Below are 23286 nucleotides of genomic sequence, written 5' to 3' on the forward strand. Positions count from 1 at the left end.
TTATGTTTTGTATAATTACGTCATGTATATGTACTGTACCCCTTTATTATGCAAAGGGCTTATACCATACTATTTTATAGCATAACTTATTGACGCAAATTCTTAAATATTATCCTGTAGTGTGTTTTATTACTGCTGTGCTTAATATGTATAGGCTACTAAAGTTAACTGGCATTATTTTATTATGTTCTTGTATGCGTTACTAAAGCCTGTATTGTACTGAAACGCCGAAGCCAATTTCATGGTAAAATGATTAATGGTGAATAAAAATTCTTGATTCTGTCCAAAGTATACAGCTTGGCAGTCTGTGTGTTTTAGAAACAGATTGTCTGACCGTCTTCACAATAAACTCTTCCATGATCGTTCTGTTGTGTGACTATTTAAATGGATTGTTGCGTTGTCCCTATTCCTTGATCCGCGACAGTTGGGATCAGACCGATAACTCTTAAATCACTGTTTCCTCTCACAAGCAATGTGAAAATACTAGCACTGTACAATGAATAGAATAGAATATTTATTCTGTGAAAAATATTCACATTATTGGAAACCGAAAGGAGCACTGTTAAGTTGCGGGTTCCTATGTTCTGACGACGATTCGCTGCAAGTCTGTAGAAATGATTGTTTTGACAGGAATCTTGTTTACATAGTCGCGACAGAACATATTTTCTTCGTCTCAAATGCTTTGGTTGGAGGTCGTTGTAAGGTCAGTCAAGCAAGAAGTGTGGGAGGTGTGGTACAGTGGTATATCGGCTGGCAGCAGTAGAATGTCATCCAGATTTTCTGGCGTAAAGCTTGGGCCTCCCATTGAAGTTTTTGCATTAAATAAAGCATATTTAGATGATTCTCATCCTAATAAAGCTAATTTAACTATAGGAGGTAAGTGTCGTTGTGTATTTCCTTGTGGCATGAAAAATGTCAGATACACCAGTCTGTGCGTGTCTATCTTTCTAGACGAACGTGTGTGACAGAAATATTTTTCAGCAGTGAGGCGTAATAAACTTGTGAGCCAGTTATAGAAATGATTGAGATCGTAACCTGCACTTTTGTTAAATATGAAAAAAATTAATTCGTTGAAGTTTCGAAGGTAGCAGTAATGAATTTATGTTAGTTGCTATTACTAGTCTGATACGGGCTTTTCCTACTGAGAACAACCGTATGCACAACATGAGTTTACTGTTGCAGTTGTTATAATTGTGCCTACTCGAGGTAAGGGTGCCTGTATCGTCAGGGAATACCGTGCAAATAAACTGACGGAAAACTACATTTCGTGAGCACTACAGCATAGGGGAAAGATTTCCAATGACATAATGCTTGTTAAAGTACATATCACAGAGATAATAACACTTCTAAAATTTCCAGAGTTCATCATAATAAAGGAAACACATTACTGTGAAGTATTACTGCAATAACTAGAGGCAATGTATGATCTTACAAGAACCATTTTCGGCATAGGTAGCTTTATGATCTTCCTTTCTGCAGTATGTTAACAGAGATGCACGTAATGTTTCTGACTGCGTATGTTATTTCCCCTTCATGGCTCATATGTGAATTCAAAATATTCTGTATGTGATTGGTGCTGGTAAGGTGACCCTTTCACATTACTGTTATCTGAGAACTATTATGAAACTGGCTGACATTGAAACTGTGGTTGCGATTTTTATTGGTCCCATAAATTACCTTTTGTACAGCTATGTACTTGTAACATAGCACCCATCGTTATGCTTACAATCAGACAATTTGTAGGTTCTACACATACTAGCTTACATAGTATATAGGCCTACATAATGCTTAATGATTTACAGTAGGCTTTCATATGTCTTCGACTACCCAGAGTTGGAAAAAATGCTATTTTGTGTTGCATTATCATCATATATTGTACATGAGTGGTTATAATTCTAGTTTACTCTGTAAGACTAGTTTCTGTTTCTGGGGTCGCTTAATGTGATGAATAAAACTTGCCACTTACAGGGTGAACTTCTGCCCACTGTCAACACATGTACTCAGCCTAACTATAGAATTCTTCTTTGATTAGAAATTTTATTTTTTTTAGGGGTCTCAGTTTTGAGATTTTGTAATTCTCTTTATAGAGGGTGTGTTAACTTGATACCAGAGTATTTACATGTTTGTGTGAAATGCACTGCAGTTGTTTGCCGTTTCTTGGGTTAATGGGGAGGAACAGTACCCTGTTCTCTAGTTTTTCGTAGGATTTCATTATGCAGTCACAATGGTCTTATCTATATGCAGTGGTGGAAGTGTCTAAATATTAAGGTCTTGATACAATTTCTTCAAAGTTATTCTTGCTTCTTTTTCAATATAATTTGAATGGCTTTCTTCTGTAATTTGAATATTTTGGGTTTCTAACAGAGGATGGCAGGTAATTTCATTTCCTTTATTTATTCATGCAGTAATCATTTTACAATGTTTTTGGGTTTGTCCTGATAAAAATGAAATAACTGGCTCAATTATACATACAGATAAAATATAGATGTCAGTGTTATGAGGATAGTCAGGTGGTCAGCCATGGCCTTGATGAAGGCCCCATCCCAGCAGTGGCCTGAAATAAAAGGAAAACCATAAAAAAACTGAATCACGGTAGCCAAACAGTTAAAAACCTCCATCCTCGTTAACAACTGCACTCCCTCATTCAGTTGGTCCCATATGTATGATGTTCTTGTATGAAAACAGTTCTACACTGTTCCTTTGCATCTCTCTACACTGACTGCCCACACCACGACACCTTCTGGTGTCTGAAGGACCATGAACATGCTGCTATGCCACTTGGGTTCTCTTTCAGTCTATCCGGAAAACTGACTCTGGGCTCAAAATGTACTGCCGCATGTTATGCACATATCCATATGCTCTCTCCAGTCTACCTGGATGTACAGAACTATTAATGAAATACTTAGTAATGTTTTCCCTGAAATGTACAAAAGATTGGAACATTAAGGATGCAGATTTTTTTTGAACAGTTCTTCACGATGGGCCTGACCACTGCTTGCAGTTTTATTCGTATGGCCCTTTCCTCCTTTTAAAAGTTATTTCTTTGTTTTGTGCCTTCAATCCCCAGAAAAGACTCCGATAGCTAAGAAATAAGTGCAGGTAGGAACAGTACAGCATCATTATAAATGATTGAAATTACTTCACAGATTTACTGTAGCTATATTAGCCCTGACATATTGTCACAGGGGTTTGCACGCACACACGTAGAAAAACCCAATAAACCCCCTGCGTCCCCCTTACCTTGTCTGCATGTCCCCATTTAGCACGGCATGCCCCTTTCAATCTGTTCAAAAGCACTGTTGACGTGAGTGCGCATTTCTGGTAGGTAAACATTGAATCTTTTATATAATCACACACAAGACATTGGATTAGATCAGGAGCATTTCAAGCACAACATACACTTTCTTGGTGCCCCTGCCGCCATCTTGCCTAACTGTTCACTGCTAAGCTCTTGTGGCAGAAATCTGAAGTGTGGCTACAACATTACAAAACTTTCAGAGTTGTTCTATATGATTGGTGAGTTTTATGACAATATGTCAATGTAGCTGCAGTGAATTTATGAAATCACTGCAATCATTTATAATAACATTGTATCTCACAACAAGACATTGGCTGTTACAAACCGATGCCAGAACCTTAAGACCAAAATGTACTGGTGAGATGTTTTACCAGTGACTATGATGTTGCTGTCATCAGCAAAGACAACTTCTTTCCATGTCTTCTACTGTCTGGGAAGTTTAAGAAAGGCATTGTCACATAAGTGGTATCACCGGTCATCAGACCTAATCATGCTGGATGCCTCTGTGTGTGTGTGTGTTATGTGATTAAAGCTTGATCCCATATTAGAGTGCTGATAGTTTTAACCTGTCCTTTTTAGCCTGGTATGTAGGGTATAGGCCACTGCACAATGAAAAACCACGAGGTCTTTGAACTGTTCATCCTCGCTAGTTGCGATTCTAATGACGACAGCACTGTGCCTGTGAAAGGTTTCGTGGCTGTAATGCTCTTTGAGAGTTTATCTTTATTGGAAGATAGTAAAAGTTTCATCTTGTGTTGTAGCTTATTCTTATGTAAAACTAAAAATTGTCTTAACTGTACTGTGTTGCAGTAACTGAGTGTACTGTGTGTGGTACTAGAGGAGCATTGTTCCAAGGAACCTTAGATTTTGTATTACATCCCCAAGCTGCAATATTGCAGTCTGTCTGAAAGGATGAAAAAAGTGGGGCATATAATTAATCAGCAGTCTATCCATCCTGATATTTGGTATAAAGACTGCTTCTGTGTTCAAGGGAATTTTTGTTTAGGGTGTTTTCCTGTTGGAATGGGAAGAAAAAAAATTGATTAGACATCTTATCACTGGTGGGGTCATGAGAGACAGGGTGTAAGCTTATATGGAGGAGAAACGAGGGTAAACAGTTAGGCATAGCGTCACTGAAGAAATCATCTTATCATTAGCATCAGGTTATTTGCCTAAGGTGAGTTTGCAAGAGACACATTTGAATTGTGAGCCTTCTCACATTATTTTAAGTAAATATGACTTTCTAACTCGATATGCATATGTTATTCCTGTAAAAGTTTGTTCTTAGTAATGGCCTAAATTGGTAATATTCAGATGTGCTCAGTTTTCTCGGGAAGTGCACTGTTAATAACTGATTGAATAACATGGCTGAGGGCAACATGTAAATCACTGCAGCCTTCGTAAAATGGTGGTGATAATCATCAGTGTTACATGTTGCCACAAAATAGAAGATTTGAACTCGAAAGTGTACTTCTTGGAAAAAGTAAACAGTGAATACAGCGTCCAAAGCTGTCAATGTTACCAGCCTATTGGAGATAGGAGCCTCAAAAAATGAGCGGTGCATGGTATCACAAAATGAAAACATTGTCAGAATAAAGATCGGCAAATTGCTAGGAGATCCACAGGAATAGGTTTCAGGTGGCAAAACAAAATAAAGTTGCATATACATCCACTGACAATCAAATGAACAATGAGAATAAATAAAAATGAATAAAATTAATTAAAAAAAATAAATAAAATATGATGAATATACGTAGGTAACTGTAAAAGGGAGGCAGATTTCTAAATTGTAAGAGTGGCCAACAGATGGACAACATACATTCCAAAAGTTTGCTAAGAAGTCCCTGTCATCCTCCTCTAGCTTTGAATAATCAGTAGAACAGTAGAAAATCTGATCAATGATCTATATTTTGGTACACAAATTGCTTTCTTGTGATTGTTAGGTTTCTAATATTGTTGCAAAAATTGTGACTAACTCGCGTAAGGGGTGAATGTGTTCCTAAGAAATCCATAGACATAACTGGAAATCATGCATAGTGATTAGTGTGTGACAGTCATTCAGACCTTCAGATTCACATGGGCTTCCTAAACTTATGTAAATTAATTGAAGATGAGTTAAAATACCCTGTTTTTGTTGATGTTGTCTTGGGGGTGGTTGTTGTTTCAATATTGAGCTGTGTATAATTGTTTGGAGAGGATTGTTCTTTTGATGTTTGCTTTATTTGCCATTGTCAAAGAATACAGCTCCATGCATAAGAGAGTGTAGTACATAACACTCCTTCAGAAACATCCGAGAAAAATTAATAAAACTCTAATGTAGCACAAAATACTCAAGCTCAGTTCACATTGTACCATAAACACTTTCCAAGGCTTATCCAGGTTGGTTATTTGTTTTGATGCAAGGAACAATTTGTCGTGAGTGACATGTTGAGTAATTCATTTGGTTTCTTAACTCATACTTGAGTACTAAAAATATATGTACATCAATGTAAACATAGTGATCCTGAATGTATGCTATTTTTATACAGAAAAGTTTTTGTTTCATGGTAGCAATTTGTTTACTCTTTCTAAATCTAGTAATGTTCCCATTTATGTTATGATAATGCACCACTGAATGTCAAATAGGTATCACAAAAACCTTTTAAAAAGTATGTGTTATTACTAGTGTATTTATGGATTATATTTTCTCCACTGATGAATATTTGCTTTTATCAGCATACCGCACAAATGAAGGGAAGCCATGGGTGCTGCCAGTTGTCAGAAAAACAGAGAAACGTATGGCAGAGGATGACACAAGCAACCATGAGTACTTGCCAGTGCTGGGAATGGAATCTTTCACATCTGCGGCAACAAAGATGTTACTTGGGCATGACTCGAGTGCTGTAGTTCAAGGACGGGTAAGTAAAGCTCGTACCAGATGTTGTTCCTGATGATAACTTTCAAATTTTTAACTTATTCAGAGTCCTGTATCTTAGTTTTGTGTGCTCTCAGGCTTTTGGCGTCCAGACATTGAGTGGTACAGGCGCATTGAGAGTCGGTGCTGAGTTCCTAAACAGGCACCTACACTACACCACATTCTATTACTCAAAACCAACATGGGGTAATGTAAATTTAGAAAAATTCTATGCTTTATAGAGAGACTTAGTACTACATTTGAAATATAAATTGTGCTCTTACTGACTGAATCCTGCTGTGGTTTTCCATTTAAAAGAACATTGATTGAAATTAATATAATGTAACTTTCTCTATAATGTGAAGAAATGTTGTTGGTCCTCAATAGAAATAACTCATAATGGTAACTCATGATCACAACAGCCAGCCACAACAATACAGTGTTCTCCCCTCCTGAATTATCTATATTATCCAAGGGTTTCACTTTCACCTCTAGACCTGCATTTAATCATGCTGCTTTGGTGAAGGACCTACTTTCCTTCACGTGTAATGTCAACTGGAAATATCACTTTGCAACCCCAAAACCTTTCAAACAGGAAACCAGATATTGATGTCTGCCTTGAACATTTCCAGTCACGATCCCAACTTGATCCACCACCACTATTACTACTTCAGGATCACCCCTTGCAAGCCTTCTGAGAATTCATAACTTCCAGCATTGCTTCACAACCCTTTCTCAAGTCCTTACAAGATAACCCTAACCAGTCCTCATAAGAACTCCAGTCTCTTCGTTCTGTAAAAAAACTTATGACTCCATCATTATCTTCCAGTGGACGAGGGATCTATCATTTTGGTACTTGACCAAAGGGAGTATGTAAGTGAGGGTCTATGCCAGCTTTCTGCATACAGCATCTGCCATCAAGATACCACCCCTGTGATACAAACTGATCCACAGATCCTCCTTAAAATCTCATTCCCCTCATATGGACTAACACCTCAGTCCATAGAACATCTTATTCCCCTCTCCCCCTTTTTTCCTTCTTTTTACCTTCTTCCAAAGACTGACAAATCCAGTTGCCCTGAGTGTCCCATCCCATAGTTGCTGGCTTCAAAGCACCTACTGAATGTATATCTGCCTTAGTTTGTAACATCTGCAGTCGATAGTACAGAGCCTCTCAGGGGCTCATCATTCATTTTCTGAGTATGGCTTGGTGATCCAGGGGTTCCTGAGTTGGGGACTGGTAAGTGCCATCAGTCTTCTGTCACCATAAGCTCTGGGCATGCTTCATTGACCACTGTGTGGCACAGTGGTGGAATATTGTGTCAGAGGGAACAGGGATCTTGGCTTGCCGCCCAGATCGCGGGGACGGTAAGAACCTCAACTTAAAAACCCTCATTCACAAGGAGTGCCACATGTTGATGAGATGTGTGGCTGTAGAGGTTTAATAGTTGTCAGAAGGCAACCTCTGGGGAACCTGCTGCACCTCAGTTGTATGAGGTTTACCTAGGCAAGCAGGGCTATGTCTAGGTAGACTTCTATTTTCCTAGCTGCTCAGGGGCCAGTGTGAATCCTTCAAAATCTTCTCTTCCTCCTCTCAGTGGAAAGGGTGGTTGCTGGTATGTTACAAAACACAGTCAAACAAGAGGGCTTGTGTAGGCAGGCCTTTAGACCTGCTGATTACACAGACGTTTCCAGTATCGAGTAACAGAACACATGCTGGTGGCCAAAATGTGTTTCTTATAATTAAATGGAAAGAGGGAACTCTGAGACAGTTTCACCTGTCTATGTACAAAGAGGTTTAGAGGAAATCACTGGAAGTTTAAAATCTATCAAGTGCTTGTGAAACAGGATCCTGTTGCTAGAAACATCAGATTCCCAACAAGTGAAAAACATCCAGAAAACTCAGTGGCTCAGGGAGTATGCAGTAGAAAGTGAACTGCACAACACCTTGAACTATAGCAAAGATATTGACTTGCTGGGATCTGTTTGACATTACTGAAAACTGAGTGTTTTCAGGAAGGTGTCATGATGCACAGAACCTAATGAAATGGGTGGATGGTGACCTTGTGAAATTGGACTCTCTTGTACTAACTTTCAGAGCACATTAAGTCCTGTTGCCTCTGCCTCAGCATGTGGCCTTATTTTCCTAACCCAATGTGTGAGTTTTCAGTTTTCTGCAATGTGTGTGTTGATGGCTCTCGATCTTCCACCACAATTGAGTCCATCAACATGAGGTGGCAAATATGAGGTAGCCAAGGAGGTGGAAACGTGGTTTCTACTATGCCAAGACTGCTTGGTAGCTACAACAGGAAAACACAGTTAATTAGCAGTAGTACAAAATAAGAAAGTATTTATTACTTTGCTATAATCCATGATCAGTTGGTTGACAATTATAGAAGATGCGACTAGACTAAGTGTCTGTAGAATGACATAATTTACAAGTCACAAATCTTGCAGTGACGAATTAATCTCTCGTAATCTTGAATGTCGAATCCGGTGAATTTGAAGACTAACTTGGAACGGAGCTACAAAGACTTGATGGCAGCAGTGACTTAGCTGCAGACGATGCCTAACATCGGCGCTGGCTGACCACTGAGCGCGGCTACGAACTGTAGACTGGCACAACTGCACTACTCTCCTGCTGCACGTGAAGTGGCCTAGTGGCGCCTCACAGTGAGTGTAAGTACTGCAACTGGCTGTGTACTCTTTGGCTAACACAGCTGTTCTTCCGTTCCATTTATCGAGAGAATCACATCCGGTGGATCGATCTCTCAGGCGGCGGTGTGGTCGTATGACTTTTTTGACGACATCACGTGTGTGTGTGTGTGTGTGTGTGTGTGTGTGTGTGTGTGTATGTGTGTGTGTGTGTGTGTGTGTGCGCGCACGCTTTCTCCTCATATTTTTAATTTACCTGACTTGAATATGAGGGACATGATCCTATAATTGAGAGGCTCAGTGAAGTTTCTGGGCCTCATTTCTGACTCCAAATTGTCATGGTTGACATGAAAGCCAGAACTCTTTGGTGCATCAGGTGTGTAAGTTCCTTGCAGCTATGACTTCACCTGGATATTGTACTGTTGCTCTTTCACCTCTGGAACACCTTTCTCAAACCGTCCACAAGCCACAATGCCATTTGGGATCCATGTGCAGCTTGTGCTGCATTCATTTGGTGTGGACCATGTACAACCCCAGATGCTTGGTTTTAGCTGTCTGTCGTCCCAGTGACTACAGAGGCCTAGCATAATTTTAGATTTTGTGCAGAATAGGAAAGACTGCACTTCTGCTTCCATTTTTCATGCGACATTCTCTGTCATTTTATATGAGCCACTAATATGTAGCTGTCTTTGTGGATGGGTCTAGTGAGGGGCCGTCAGTTGGTTGCTCTGTTACCCAGAATTGTCCTTAAGGTCTGACTGCCTCAAGACTATACTGTCTTAGACGCAGAATTACACTATATGATCAAAAGTATCCGGGCTCCCGAAAAACATGTTTCTTATATTCGGTGCATTGTGCTGCCACCTTTCAGTAGTCATTAGGAACAGTGGGAGAGCAGAGTGGGGCACTCCGCAGAACTCGTGGACTTTGAACGTGGTTCTGTGATTGGGTGTCACTTGGGTCATATATCTGTAAGCGAGATTTCCATACTCCTAAATATCCCTAGATCCACTGTTTCTGTTGTGATAGTGAAGTGGAAACGTGAAGTGATACATACAGAATGAAAGCGTACAGGCCAACATCATCTGTTGACTGACAGAGATTGCTGACAGTTGAATAGGGTCATAATGTGTAATAGGCAGACATCTATCCAGACCATCACACAGGAATTCCAAATTGCATCAGGATCCACTGCAAGTACTGTGACAGTTAGGCGGGAGGTGAGAAAACTTGGATCACATGGTTGAGTGGCTGCTCATAAGCCACACATCATGCTGGTAAATGCCAAACGACGCTTCACTTGGTGTAAGGAATGTAAACATTGGACGATTGAATAGTAGAAAAACATTGTGTGGAGTGATGAATCACGGTATACAAAGTGGTGATCCAATGGCAGGGTGTGCGTATGGCGAATGTTATCTGCCAGCGTGTGTAGTGCCAGCAGCAAAATTCGGAGGCAGTGGTGTTATAGTGTGATCGTGTTTTTTATGGAGGGGCTTGCACCCCCTTGTTTTGCGTGGCATTATCACAGCACAGACCTACATTGATGTTTTAAGCACATTCTTGATTCCCACTGTTGAAGAGCAGTTCGGGGATGGCGATTCCCAACATGATCGAGTGCCTGTTCATAATGCACGGTCTGTGGCGGAGTGGTTACACGACAATAACATACCTGTAATGGACTGGCCTGCATAGTCTTGACCTGAATCCTATAGAACATCTTTGGAATGTTTTGGAATGGCAACTTTGTGCCAGGCCTCACCGACGGACATAGATACCTCTGCTCAGTGCAGCACTCCGTGAAGAAATAGCTGCCATTCCCCAAATAACTTTCCAGCACCTGATTGAACTTATGCGTGCAAGAGTGGAAGCTGTCATCGAGGCTAAGCCCCCGAGGAGGCTCGCCACTCTTTGGCCGGTTTGTGCATGTTTACCACGGGGTGCCAGCCTTTGCAGCATTTTTTCCCTTCTGTGCTGCATGTCTATCCTCTTGCTATTCTCTTTCCCCTCCCTTGGGGTTGCCTGAGCTGTAACTTTCCCAAATTGCCGATTGTTCCACCTGTCAGGTTGTTCGGGAGGCGTGACCTGACGTGCGAACAATCACCTAAGGTGGGTGCGCCCGTGTGAAGGGGTCCCACAGTTGGAAGGAGCGCGCCATTGGTTGATGCTGGCAATCGTGGGGGATTTCCTCGCGATGAGTCAATCCGCTTCACCCTCAATATCTACAAAACATAAACGTAATGAGGCTAATGATTCAAAGATCCTTCCTGCTGCACCACAATTCCGTGTGGTCTCACGTACTGCAGACGGTCAGCCCTTTGCCACGGTAAATGCGTTTATTATTCAGAAAGGTGTAGATGCAGTTGTGGGCATTGAAAACCTGCTCTCGTTTACAGAATGGCATTTTACTTTTGGAGACCACTTCTGATTCTCAAGCACAACTGCTTGCTGCCTTGATTCTCAGTCGTTACCCTGTTCGTGTTGAGGCGCATATAACTTTGAATTCTTCCCGTGGTGTAATTTACACCATGCTGCTCAAGTCTGACCGAGGCCGAAATCCAATCATATCGCTCTGATCAGGGCATCACTGCTGTCCATCGTCTAATGAAAAAGGTAGATTCCTCCTTAGTGCATACACACACTCTTTTTCACCTGTTATAGAGTAGTGCTTCTGTCCAAGTTCAAAGCAGGCTATGAAATTATCACCGTCCAGCTGAACATTCCAAACCCGATGCGCAGCTACCGGTGTCATTGTCTTGTCGACACCCAGGTATCCTCTGTACTCTTTACACATGGGGCTTCCGTGAGCACCTGCCCTGTTTTCTTCGGGCATTTTTACAAGACCGAGTTTTCAAGGTGCGTGTGGGTTCTGCCTTGTTGTTTATCCAGGAAAATATTGTGCCTCAGGGTTCTGTCCGGAGCATTGTCCTCTTCGCTATTGCCTTTAACCCTATAATGGCCTGTTTCCCATCTGGCATCTCCGGCTGCATTTTTGTAGATGATTTTGCTATCAATTGCAGTTCTCCATGGACATGTCTCACTGAATGGCGTCTACAGTGCTGTCGTGATCGTCTTCGCTCCTGGAGCATCAACAATGGCTTTCGCTTTTCCTCTGACAAAACCGTCTGTGTGAATTTCTGGTGGCGCAAATGGTTTCTCCCACCATCTTTACATTTTGGGCCTGTTACCCTTCCTTTCATTGAAACTACGAAATTTCTGGGGCTCATGCTCGATAGGAAGCACTCCTGGTCCTCGCATGTATCTTACCTGTCAGCCTGCTGTACAGTTCTCCAATGTCCTGTGTGCTCGATGGTACTTCCTTGGGTGCTGATTGAAATACCCTCCTCCATTTGTACCAATCCCTTGTCCGTTCGAAACTCGACTATGGGTGCTTTGTTTATGCATCCGCACACCCATCCCTCTTACGCCGCCTCAACACTATCCACCATTGTGGCATCCGTTTGGCCACGGGTGCCTTTTACACTAGCCTGGTAGAGTGTCTGTATGCTGAAGCTGCTGAGATACCATTGTCCTACTGCCCTGACTTTCTACTCAGCAGCTACGCATGCTGTTTGCCTGCGATGCGTGGCCACTCCTCGTATGCTGCCTTCTTTGATGATTCCTTTGATCGTCAGTATGGGTCTCGTCCCTCTTCTCTGGTACCTCCTGGAGTCCACTTTAGGCACTTGCTAAGGTGGCTTAACTTCACACTACCTGAAACTTCCCAGTGGTTGTGAACCCTTCACCACATTGGCTTCGTGAAGCAGCCCATGTTAACCTTGGCCTTAGTTTGCTTCCTAAGGACGCTACTCTAGCCTTGGTATATCGCCTTCAGTTTCACAACCTTTGCATGGAACTTTGCAATAGTACCTTTGTATACCCTGGTGGCTCTCGAACTGACCGTGGGGTTGGGTGTGCCTTCATCATTGGCACCCGTGTCTTTTGATGTCGGCTTCCAGCACACTCCTCCGTATTTACAACTGAGCTCTTTGCCCTGTATCAGGCTACGGAGTACATCTGGTGACACAGGCTTTTCAATTGTGTCCTCTGCTCAGACTCACTCAGTGCCCTTCAAAGTCTACACATGCTGTACACTGCTCATCCATTAGTGCAGCAGGTGCAGGAAGACTGTCACTTGCTCACTCTTGGTGGAGCTAGTGTGATGTTTCTGTGGGTTTCTGGGCATGTCGGTCTGCCAGGAAACAAGGCTGCTGATGCTGCTGCCAAGGCTGCAGTCCTCGTACCTCAGCCCGCAAGTACCTATATTCCCTCTGACGATTTCGCGTTGCTGCCTGTCAGGAGATGGTGTCCCCTTGGCATCGCCAATGGTCCTACCTTCACGGGAATAGGCTTTGGCTTAATAGGCCTCTCCCAGTGCCTTGGACGACCTCCTTGTTGCATATTGGGCATTGCCTTTTTAGCCATCGTCATTTGCTAAGTGGTGCTACCCCACCACTTTGTACACATTGTGCCTAAATTTTAACTGTCTGGCACCTCCTGATGAAATGCCCTTCTTCGTACCATTTACGTTCCAGCTTGAGTTTGCTGTCTGATTTATCAGCTGTTTTAGCAAATGACGTGCAGACTGTCGACTGCATTTTACTTTTTATCTGACAAAGCAAGATGGCGAAGGCCATTTAATTTTTAGTTTTGGCCCTCTGTTTCCGTATGGTGTCCTTTTTAGTTCTTTTTCCACATGCCTATTTTTAGTTATCTTCTCTTCTGTCAATTGGGACTGACATATAGTAGTTGAACTCCTTTCAGTGTTTGTGTTAAATAGTTTTAACTTGGACATGTATGACCTGATTTATTTTTTGCGCCCTAAAGAAAAACAAAACAATCAAGGCTAAAGGTGGGCCAACACCATATTGAATTCCAACATTACTGATGGAGGGCACCATGAACTTGTAATTTATTTTCAGCCAGGTATCCGGATACTTCTGATGACACAGTGTATATGCGATCTTGCGGGCACTGGAGCATATTAGATATTCATTCGGTGGTGATTTTCTAGTCTGTTCTGTTTCTCAGAGTGTCCTTCACTCTCTCCATCACTTGTACCTAGCAGATGTAGTCCAAAATATCCAGAATGCCCTCTTCCAACTAAAATGACTGGGGAAGGAGTTGTCTTTTTGTTGGGTTCCAAAGCTCACAGGTATTGCAGGGAACAAAATGGTGGATTTAGCAGCCAAGGAGGCATTTCGTGATCCTCAGCTGTTTCAGTAAGCCATCCCCCTACATGCTACAGCCTCGCTGTTGAGCTCAAGAGTCTTGCCTCAGGGGGAGGATGAATGGCTGGAAGTGACAGACAATAATCTCCATCTAGTAAACCCCACAACGCAACCATGGCATACCTCCTTCCAGCTGTGCTGATGGGACGAGGTCCTCCTCACTCATCTTCACATAGGCTACAGCACTATGATGCATGGTTTCTTGTTCAAGAGAGAGGACCCTCCAATGTGTCGTGCTTCTGGCATACAGATAACTGTGTGCCATGTTTTATTGGACTGTGTTTTATTTTGTGACCGGCGGGCTGCGGCAGGTTTGCTGACAGATGTGCCCTGTATTGTAGGTAATGTTCAAATGAATGTGGTTAGTTTTTAGTTTACTCACACTGAGTATGAGGGGCAATCTGTATTTATTTTCTCAATAGAAGACAAACTTCTTAGCCAATATCGCAATATAACACTGTATTTGGGATAGCTGGTTTTGGTAAACTATGTTACCACCATCAGATCTGTAATAACATTACAAAAGGTGCTACAAACTGTTTAACAAATAATGCCAGACTAACCCATAGAGGAATCAGTAACAACATACCTTCATACAGGTTGTTATAAAAATCTTGTGCCAGACACACAATCTTTCCATTAAATCCCCAGATCCACAGCATATGAATGAATGATGTACAAAATTGTTAAGGCTTTCGTGGCCACTTGTTGACAAACTGCCTATTGGCTTCTGTCTCTTTCGCCAGCACGAGTGGCTGGCATTGTCAAAGCTTCACCCTCCATTGCCGGTGGTGAACTGGAGCCGAGCTCGCGGGCGCAGACTATATGTACCTGGCGCGCCAACGTCCGAGGGCTTCTCCGCGGTCATTTCCGGTGCGGTTCTCCTCTTGCTACCTGCGACGGTCGTTCACTGCAGTACGGGAAGCCAGGATCCGTTGACCTTAAGGCTTTCCTCTTTCTTGTTCAAACTGTTCGCGTGTCGTTGTATTTCTGCAGCTTCTCTGAACAAGCGCGTGTGGTAGTGCTTCTCTACAGCCAGAACTTCCGTGTTGGCGAATTTTATTACGTGGTCGGTCTTATTGAGTGCATGCTCTGCCACGGCCGATTTCTCCACCTGCCCCAACCTACAATGTCGCTTATGCTAGTTGATCCTGGTGTTGATGGATCGTCCAGTCATTCCGACATAAACTTTTCCGCATGTGCATGGTATACGGTATATTCCCGACATTGCAAGTGGTTCTCTTTTCTCCTTCGCCGATCTAAGACACTCTTTGAGCTTCCTTGTCTGTTTGAAAATCGTCTTTACGCCATGTTTGCGCAATATACGGCCGATTCCTTCCGTCACTCTGGGAATGTATGGCAGAATGGCCGTACCAGACATTTCTTTTTCTGGTTCCTTACTTCGCCAAGTGTTTGGCTCTGTTACACTTCTAATATAATTTTTGGAATACCCATTGCTCCTCAGGACAGTTTCCAGGTGTTGCATTTCTCGTTTGAGGTGTTGCGGCTCACATATTCGTCCTGCTCTCGTTACGAGCGTACTAATCATGCCTCTTTTCTGGCTCGGGTGGTGGTTTGACAGTTTGTGCAGGTATCGGTCCGTGTGTGTCAGTTTTCGATACACGCTGTGTCCCAGGTTTTCGCCGTCCCTTGTGACCAGCACATCTAGAAATGGCAGTTTCTTGTCCTTTTCTACTTCTATGGTAAATGTTATGTTGGCATGGAGGCTGTTCAAGTGTCTTAGGAAGTCACTGAGCTGTTCTTAACCATGGCTTCACACCACGAAAGTATCATCGACGTACCTGTACCACACCTTAGGTTTGCAAGTCGCCGAGTCCAGTGCCTGTGCTTCGAATTGTTCCATGAAGAAGTTGGCCACCACTGGTATACCATGCACATGCGGAAAAGTTTATGTCGGAATGACTGGACGATCCATCAACACCAGGATCAACGAGCATAAGCGACATTGTAGGTTGGGGCAGGTGGAGAAATCGGCCGTGGCAGAGCACGCTCTCAATGAGACCGACCACGTAATAAAATTCGCCGACACGGAAGTTCTGGCTGTAGAGAAGCACTATCACACGCGCTTGTTCAGAGAAGCTGTAGAAATACAAAAACACGCGAACAGTTCGAACAAGAAAGAGAAAAGCCTTAAGGTCAACGGATCCTGGCTTCCTGTACTGCAGTGAACGACCGTCGCAGGTAGCAAGAGGAGAACCGCACCGGAAATGACCGCGGAGAAGCCCTCGGACATTGGCGTGCCAGGTACATATAGTCTGCGCCCGTGAGCTCGGCTCCAGTTCACCACCGGCAATGGAGGGTGAAGCTTTGACAATGCCAGCCACTCGTGCTGGCGAAACATCAGAAAAATCATTAGATGAACGTCGGCCAAAGAACCCGAGACAGAAGCCAATAGGCAGTTCGTCAACAAGTGGCCACGAAAGCTTTAACAATTTTGTATTATGCCTCTACGGGGAGGAGATTTGCAGATTGTACCGACGCCTTGACCAACGACGGAAGAAGAAAGCGCGACTGATGTCCTCTCTCGCCTTTCTGTCACAGTGCCGAGATGAATGTGCTACACCGAAGTTCTTGAGGTGTAAGCGCCTATTCACTACCGCCCAAGCACATCATATCTACGACAGAATGGAACGAGCTTTTCTTTGTGAGCGAATACATACAACACAGAGAGACTTGGCAAGAACGGATCAGGAACTTCTGGACATTTTCTATCAACTAAGTAGCAGAATGCATCGAGACGACTGGGACGAGATCGACAGCATCACTCACAGAAGCATGCAGAACGAAGTCGAGCGCTGCACCGAGCGACTTGCAGTTGTGGTGCTCACTAACACATGCGATTAACCACTTTTAAATTAGCACAGTTTTTTAATAGCACTTGCAGTCAACATTTAAAAAATGTTACAGGCAAAATAGTAAGCTATTCATTAAATAAAACCACAAGATATAAAAGATGTAATAAATCAAGAAATAAAATAGATACAGGTAAGTAGCTTTCACAGATAACAATACTGCAATATTATCATCTGAGATATTGTATGTTGAAATCACATGAAGCATTTAAAAGTTGTTAATTCGGAGGTTCATTATGAAAATGTTTGTTTGCTGTAAAATATTAACTTCTGTAGTTTTACCGATAGTAAAATATTGTTGTCATGGGATGCACATTGTTTTTCTGGGATCACTGAAGCATTCAGATTTGCATTAATATTAGATTGTAAATTATTGTAGACCCTCAAAGAGCTGTAAGAAGCCGTCTTTCAGCTTGCCAGATACTCCGTTATTTCATGCAGCGTTGTTAGACCTCTTTAAGTGTCAAAATTCCCTGTACCTGAATTTTCCCATTACCGGCCACATGCTGCTTGTCTCTGCATCTGCACCTAGCCAGACCTGCCGAATTGTGCCCTGAGGCCCGCTTGAGCTCTTGGACCTACTAGCATTCAGCTGTACAACAGTTTCATCTTATCTTGTACCACTACTTTGCCACCGATTAACTCGCCTAAATACACATAATGTTACAGTATCTATGAACTTCGATGTGCATGTTGTGAAATCTTAGTTGGTGAAACCGGGAGACCCATTAGCATTAGCATTCACATTTTAGTGTGTGAACATTATGTACTGGGATGAAAAAAGTTAGACATAGCAGAATACCACCAGAAATGTGGCCATCCTATGAGTTTTCAAAAACCTTGTGTACTTGCTTGGTTGCCATGGAATGCAGCAACAGAAAATGAGATAGGCTATTGAAGTAATTAGATGCCCAACAGTATGAACAGGAAGTATGACAACATGTTACCTATGACCTGGACTCCAGCTATTCCAGCCCGGTGGACCGTGTGTGTTTGCCAGCCAGCAGCACCACCTGATCAAGGTTTGACAGTACAAACAAGGCTATGAGTGAACTCCTATGCATCCTTACTGTTTTGCTGTAGGAAAACAATACCCCCTGGATACAAGCTGCTGATTTGCTATTGTCGTCCAGTTCCTGTGAGATTGGCTACTAATCACTCATCAGAATGGCACAGGCAGCAGACAGCTGATACAACACCTCCTACCAAACACCTACCTGAGTTGCCTTTCAATCAGCCACCAGGGTAGCACGGGTAGTAGCATACCGTAGAGCCACCTTCTCCATAACAACCTCTTCAGATTGTCTGACGACATCTCAGATATGTGATGTTGGTAATCAAAGATAACTGAAAATGACAGTACATAAAGGAAGACATTCACCACTGTACAGCAGTGAACTGTCCTGAAGAGGAATGCAGCAATTCGGTTGAAATGTTGGCAGTTTAGTTATTTTAACTGTTTACAATGATGCGACCCAAAACCCAAAATTATTTGATCCAAAATGATGTCATGATGCTCTTTAACAATACATATTTTGCTGCATTACAACTACTGGATGTGAATTCTGAAGCCAACCCAGTTTTTCACCTCATTTTATTTTGTGGTTTAAGTGGAGCTTGTCAAATTTCTATATTGTTAAGCTATGCTTCTTTACAAGCATAACAAACTAGCGGTCTTATCTCTTTAACAAAATTACCATAGTTTTGCACATGAAAAAGTCACTTGTACAGTCTTTTGCCACCTTTTTATTCTCTCATTTCACACTGCCACATTACTTCGTTTTAGTGTTTACGGTGTGTAAAGCCATCAGTGAAACAACCACTTCTTGTTCATATGTAATAGTCAGTGCTTACCTGTGACATGCAAGTGGCCAGTACGTAAAGTTTGCAGTATAGCTGATGTCATATGCACGATTTCTTCTGGTCCGTTAAATGACATTTAAGTCATCTTCCACCAGGTTTTTAATTTGAGGAATCTTTTACCCATTGTTGTGGAGTGAAGGTACTTAGATGTGGTTTTCTTCAAACTTCATGCCGAATAATATAATCTTTTATTTCATATAAGCAGTTGTACACTCAGTGAAAATGGTATCACAATGATGATGATTTTCTTTCAGATTAAATCATGTTTAAAGTATTTGTGTAGTAACTTGAAGTTCATGAGATACGTTGCTGCTTGCTGATAGACCTACATAATGAATTTTTCTGCTTTTATCTCTCGTAAACAGGAGACTTTGAGTCTTCAATAATTTTTGTACTCTTAAGTTACCCTCAGAGCAACATGCGAGCTGTAACTACTGGCATAAAAATAAATGACTAACATAATAATGTCACAATAATTATGATGGAATTATTGGTTCCAATCCTATAACTTACATCAGTAATTTCTCGACTCATCAGTTTCTCAGTGTGCAGCTGCAAAGAATGTCTCTTGAGATAAGTTTTATTTGTAATTCCCTCAACCAAGGACACTTTTTCCAGTGTTAGTAAGCTGATTTACCTTTTGTTACTTGTTATAGTCTTTGAGTTGCAGAATGGATTGTTATTTTTCTTGTTGTTGATTAGTCCATAAACTGTTGACTTCATAATGGATTTTATTCAAACTGTAATATTTTTACAGAAAATCATCGCTTGGTTTTTACAAATGCTGGCTTCACTGATCCAAGGGAATATCGGTACTGGGATCCACATAAGAGGGCAATAGACTTCGATGGATTGATTGCTGACCTGCGGGATGCACCTGAAAATTCTGTTATTATATTACATGCATGTGCCCATAATCCTACAGGGAGTGACCCAACACAAGAGCAATGGATAAAAATTGCAGATGTAATGAAGGTATGCTAACACATATGCCGTAATCTAGCATCAGAATTTATTGTGGTAGACCGATTGATTAAATTACCCTCTTCCGCTGGTCCCATTTGAAGGTATGCTAATATACATACTGGGATTTAAAGGTAACTGAAAATTAGTGTATGATGATTTCATAATTAATGTTTATTGGCAAACATTTTGTTTATCATTGTGTGGCGTAACACTGAATTGATGGTTGGCATACAAGCACTCTTGAAAAGAACTTCCAATGAAACTGTAATTATTTTCTTCCTCTTCAGTGTCTGTAGTTTTCCCTTCCTCCTACTGAATTTTTAAAACTTCTAAAGTTGCAGATGGAACTACACGTATAAAATCATTTGTCTGTGAGTCTTCAGATTTTTATTCCAACAACTGGCCAGTTCCTAGAACTAGATTTTCATTCCACAGCAGTGTGTGCACTGATATTAGGCTTCTTGACAGATAAAACTATGTGCTAGACCGTCACTCGAACTTGCAATCTTTGCCTTCCGTGGACAAGTGCCCTACCAACTGAGTTACCCAAGCACGACTCATGACCTGTTCTCACCACTTTATTTCTGCCAGTACCTCATCTCCTACCTTCCAAACTTCACAGAAGTTCTCCAGTGAACCTTGCAATACTAGCACACTTCTTCCTTCCAGATTTGTATTTGCAGGGTTGAGCTCTTGTGCACCTTCATAATGAGGTGTTGCAAGCACGGTAGTGCACAGAGCACACAAAATCTCAAACTGTAAAAGCCTAGCAGGCGAATTGCAGCTCTTACAGGCCATGTTCCAGACGAACAGTTACAACAAATGCTAGAATGAAATAAATAGTAAGTGCAGGAAAGTTAAAGGTGAAATGGCTACAGGGAAAAAAAGAAAGATTGCCAGAAGGATTGACTCAGCAAAATTAAAAGTAAGGGTGGTAGCATTAAGAGTGTCATGGGAATTCCACTGTTAAGTGCACAGGATAGAGCAGATAGTTGGAAAGAGTACATTGAAGTCCTCTGTTATGGAGAAGACTGGTCTGATGGCGTGATGGAAGATGAAACAGAAGTTGATAGGGAAAAACTAAGGAATACAGTATTGCAATCTGAATTTAAAAGACCTTTGGAAGACTTAGATAAAATAAGGCAGAAGGGATAGGTACAATGCCATCAGAATATCTGAAATAATTGGGGGAAATAGCAACAAAACAGCTATTCACATTGATGTATGGCATGTGTGAGACTGGTGATGCACTATTAGATTTTTAGAGAAACATCATCCACAGTATTCCAAAGAGATCAAGAGCCAACAAGTGCAAAAATTATTGTACAATCAACTTAGCATCTTATGCGTCCAAGTTGTTGACAAGAAAAATATGCAGAAAAATGGAAAAGAAAATTGAGGCTCTGGTGTATGATGATCAGTTTGGCTTTAGGAAAGGTAGAGGCACCAGAGACACTGTTCTGATGTTGCGGTTGATAATGAAAGCAAGACTGTTGGAAAGCAAGACATGTTCATAGGATTTGTCAACCTGAAAAAAGGTGTTTGACAATAAAGTGGTGCAAAATGTTAGAAATTGTATATTTGTGAGAACCAAGAAGGAACAATAAGAGTGGAAATAAGTGCTTGGATTAAAAATGATTGTAAGACAGGGACGTAGTCTTTCACCCCTACTGTTCAATCTGTACATTGAAGAAGCAGTGGCGGAAATAAAAGAAAGATGAAAGGATGTAAATAAGAATCGCTGATGACATTGCTAGCCTCAGTGAAAGTGAAGGCGAATTAGAAGATATGTTAAACTGAATGAACAGTCTACTGAGGAGTACAGAATATGGATTGAGAGTAAATTGAAGAAAAATGAAATTTATGAGAAGAGCAAAAAACATAACATCAGAATTGAAGATCATGAAGTATATGAGGTTAAGGAGTTCTGCTATGAGGGCTATCGACAAAGTACATTACGTTTTGGAATTAAAAATAAATAAAGTATTGGAAATTTTTTTATTATATACAGATGAAAGCCACACTTAAATACTACTTTTCTACATAGTTTCCATTTAAATTAAGGCACTTATCGTAGCGATGGACGAGCTTGGAAATTCCTTAGTCATAAAATTCGGCCGCCTGCGCCTTCAACCACGTGGTTACCTCTTCTTGGAGCTGTGCGTCGTCATCAAAACGCTGCATAACCAACCACTTCTTCATTGCTGGGAATAAGTGGAAGTCGCTCGGTGCCAGGTCGGGACTGTACGGCAGATGAGTAAACAACTCCCACTTAAAAGATTCGAGAACTTCACGAGTGGCATTTGCCATGTGGGCCCGGGCGTTGTCGTGAATCAGCAAGATCTTTGAGCCCAACTTTCCCCTGCGCTTGTTTTGTATTGCTCTTCTGAGGTTGTGCAGAGTTTGGCAATACCTTTGAGAGTTTAATGTAGTTCCTCTTTCCAGGAAATCCACAAAAATCACACCTTTTCTGTCCCAAAAGAAGAGGTAACCACGTGGTTGAAGGCGCAGGCGGCCGAATTTTACGACGAAGGAATTTCGAAGCTTGTCCATCGCTACGAAAACTGCCATTAATTTAAATGGCAACTATGTAGAAAAGTAGTATTTAAGTGTGGCTTTCATCTGTATATAATAAAAAAAATTTCCAATACTTTATTTTTAATTCCAAAACATAATGTACTTTGTGGATAGCCCTCGTATCTAGGCAGCAAAATAACTCGTGATGGACAGACCAAGGAAGACATGAAAAGCAGATGAGCACTGGCAAAAAGGACATTCCTGGCCAAGAGAAGTCTATTAGTATCGAACATAGGCCTTAATTTGAGGAAGAAATGTCTGAGAACGTATGTTTGGATTGCAGCATTGTATGGTAGTGAGACAGACTGTGAGAAAACTGGAACAGGAGAGAATAAAAACATTTTAGATGTGGTGCTACAGATGAATGTTGAAAATTAAGTGGACTTACAAGCAAGCAGTGAGATGGTTCTCTCCAAAATCATTGAGGAAAGGAATATATGAAAAAGCTGACTAGAAGAAAGGACATCTGTTAATACATCAGAGAATAACTTCCTTGGTACTAGTGGGAGCTGTAGAGTGTAAAAACTCTAGATGAAGACAGAGATTAGAATACATTGAGCAAATAATGGAAGATGTTGATTGCAGTAGCTACTCTGAGACGAAGAGGTTGGCACATGAGATGAATTCGTGGCAGCCCACATAAAACAGTCAGAAGACTGATGACTTAAAATCATATCAAGGCTCAAGCTTGCAGCAAACAGAAAATGGTTAATGACCAGAATTTCACAATGAGAAATGAAGCTACTCACAGGAGAGTAAATGAAGTTGACAACAAATTACTCAACTTATGTAGATGGTGTCGTATTCAGCCATTAATAGTGCGAAAGTCACCCTCTGTTAGAGTGGACACTTTCATTCGAGTCTGCCATTTCCTGCATCTTGGGCAGAATTTGCAGGATTTTGAACGGAGCAAAAAAAGTATACAATATA

The 23286-nt window shown here is 41.6% G+C and overlaps 1 protein-coding gene across 1 annotated transcript in view; it reads left to right on the forward strand.

Annotated features, from left to right (window-relative positions):
* The first annotated feature begins 697 nt into the window (after positions 1-697).
* LOC126251389 (aspartate aminotransferase, cytoplasmic) overlaps positions 698-23286 on the forward strand; it is a 69300-nt gene continuing 46711 nt past the window's right edge. The window contains exons 1-4 of the mRNA XM_049951783.1: positions 698-876; positions 6014-6195; positions 6290-6398; positions 19571-19788. Of these exons, the coding sequence (XP_049807740.1) occupies positions 765-876; positions 6014-6195; positions 6290-6398; positions 19571-19788 (621 nt within the window). The 5' untranslated portion in view covers positions 698-764. The remainder of the gene's footprint in view (positions 877-6013; positions 6196-6289; positions 6399-19570; positions 19789-23286) is intronic.

Source organism: Schistocerca nitens, chromosome 4, assembly GCF_023898315.1.
Source record: "Schistocerca nitens isolate TAMUIC-IGC-003100 chromosome 4, iqSchNite1.1, whole genome shotgun sequence".
Taxonomy (NCBI): domain Eukaryota; kingdom Metazoa; phylum Arthropoda; class Insecta; order Orthoptera; family Acrididae; genus Schistocerca; species Schistocerca nitens.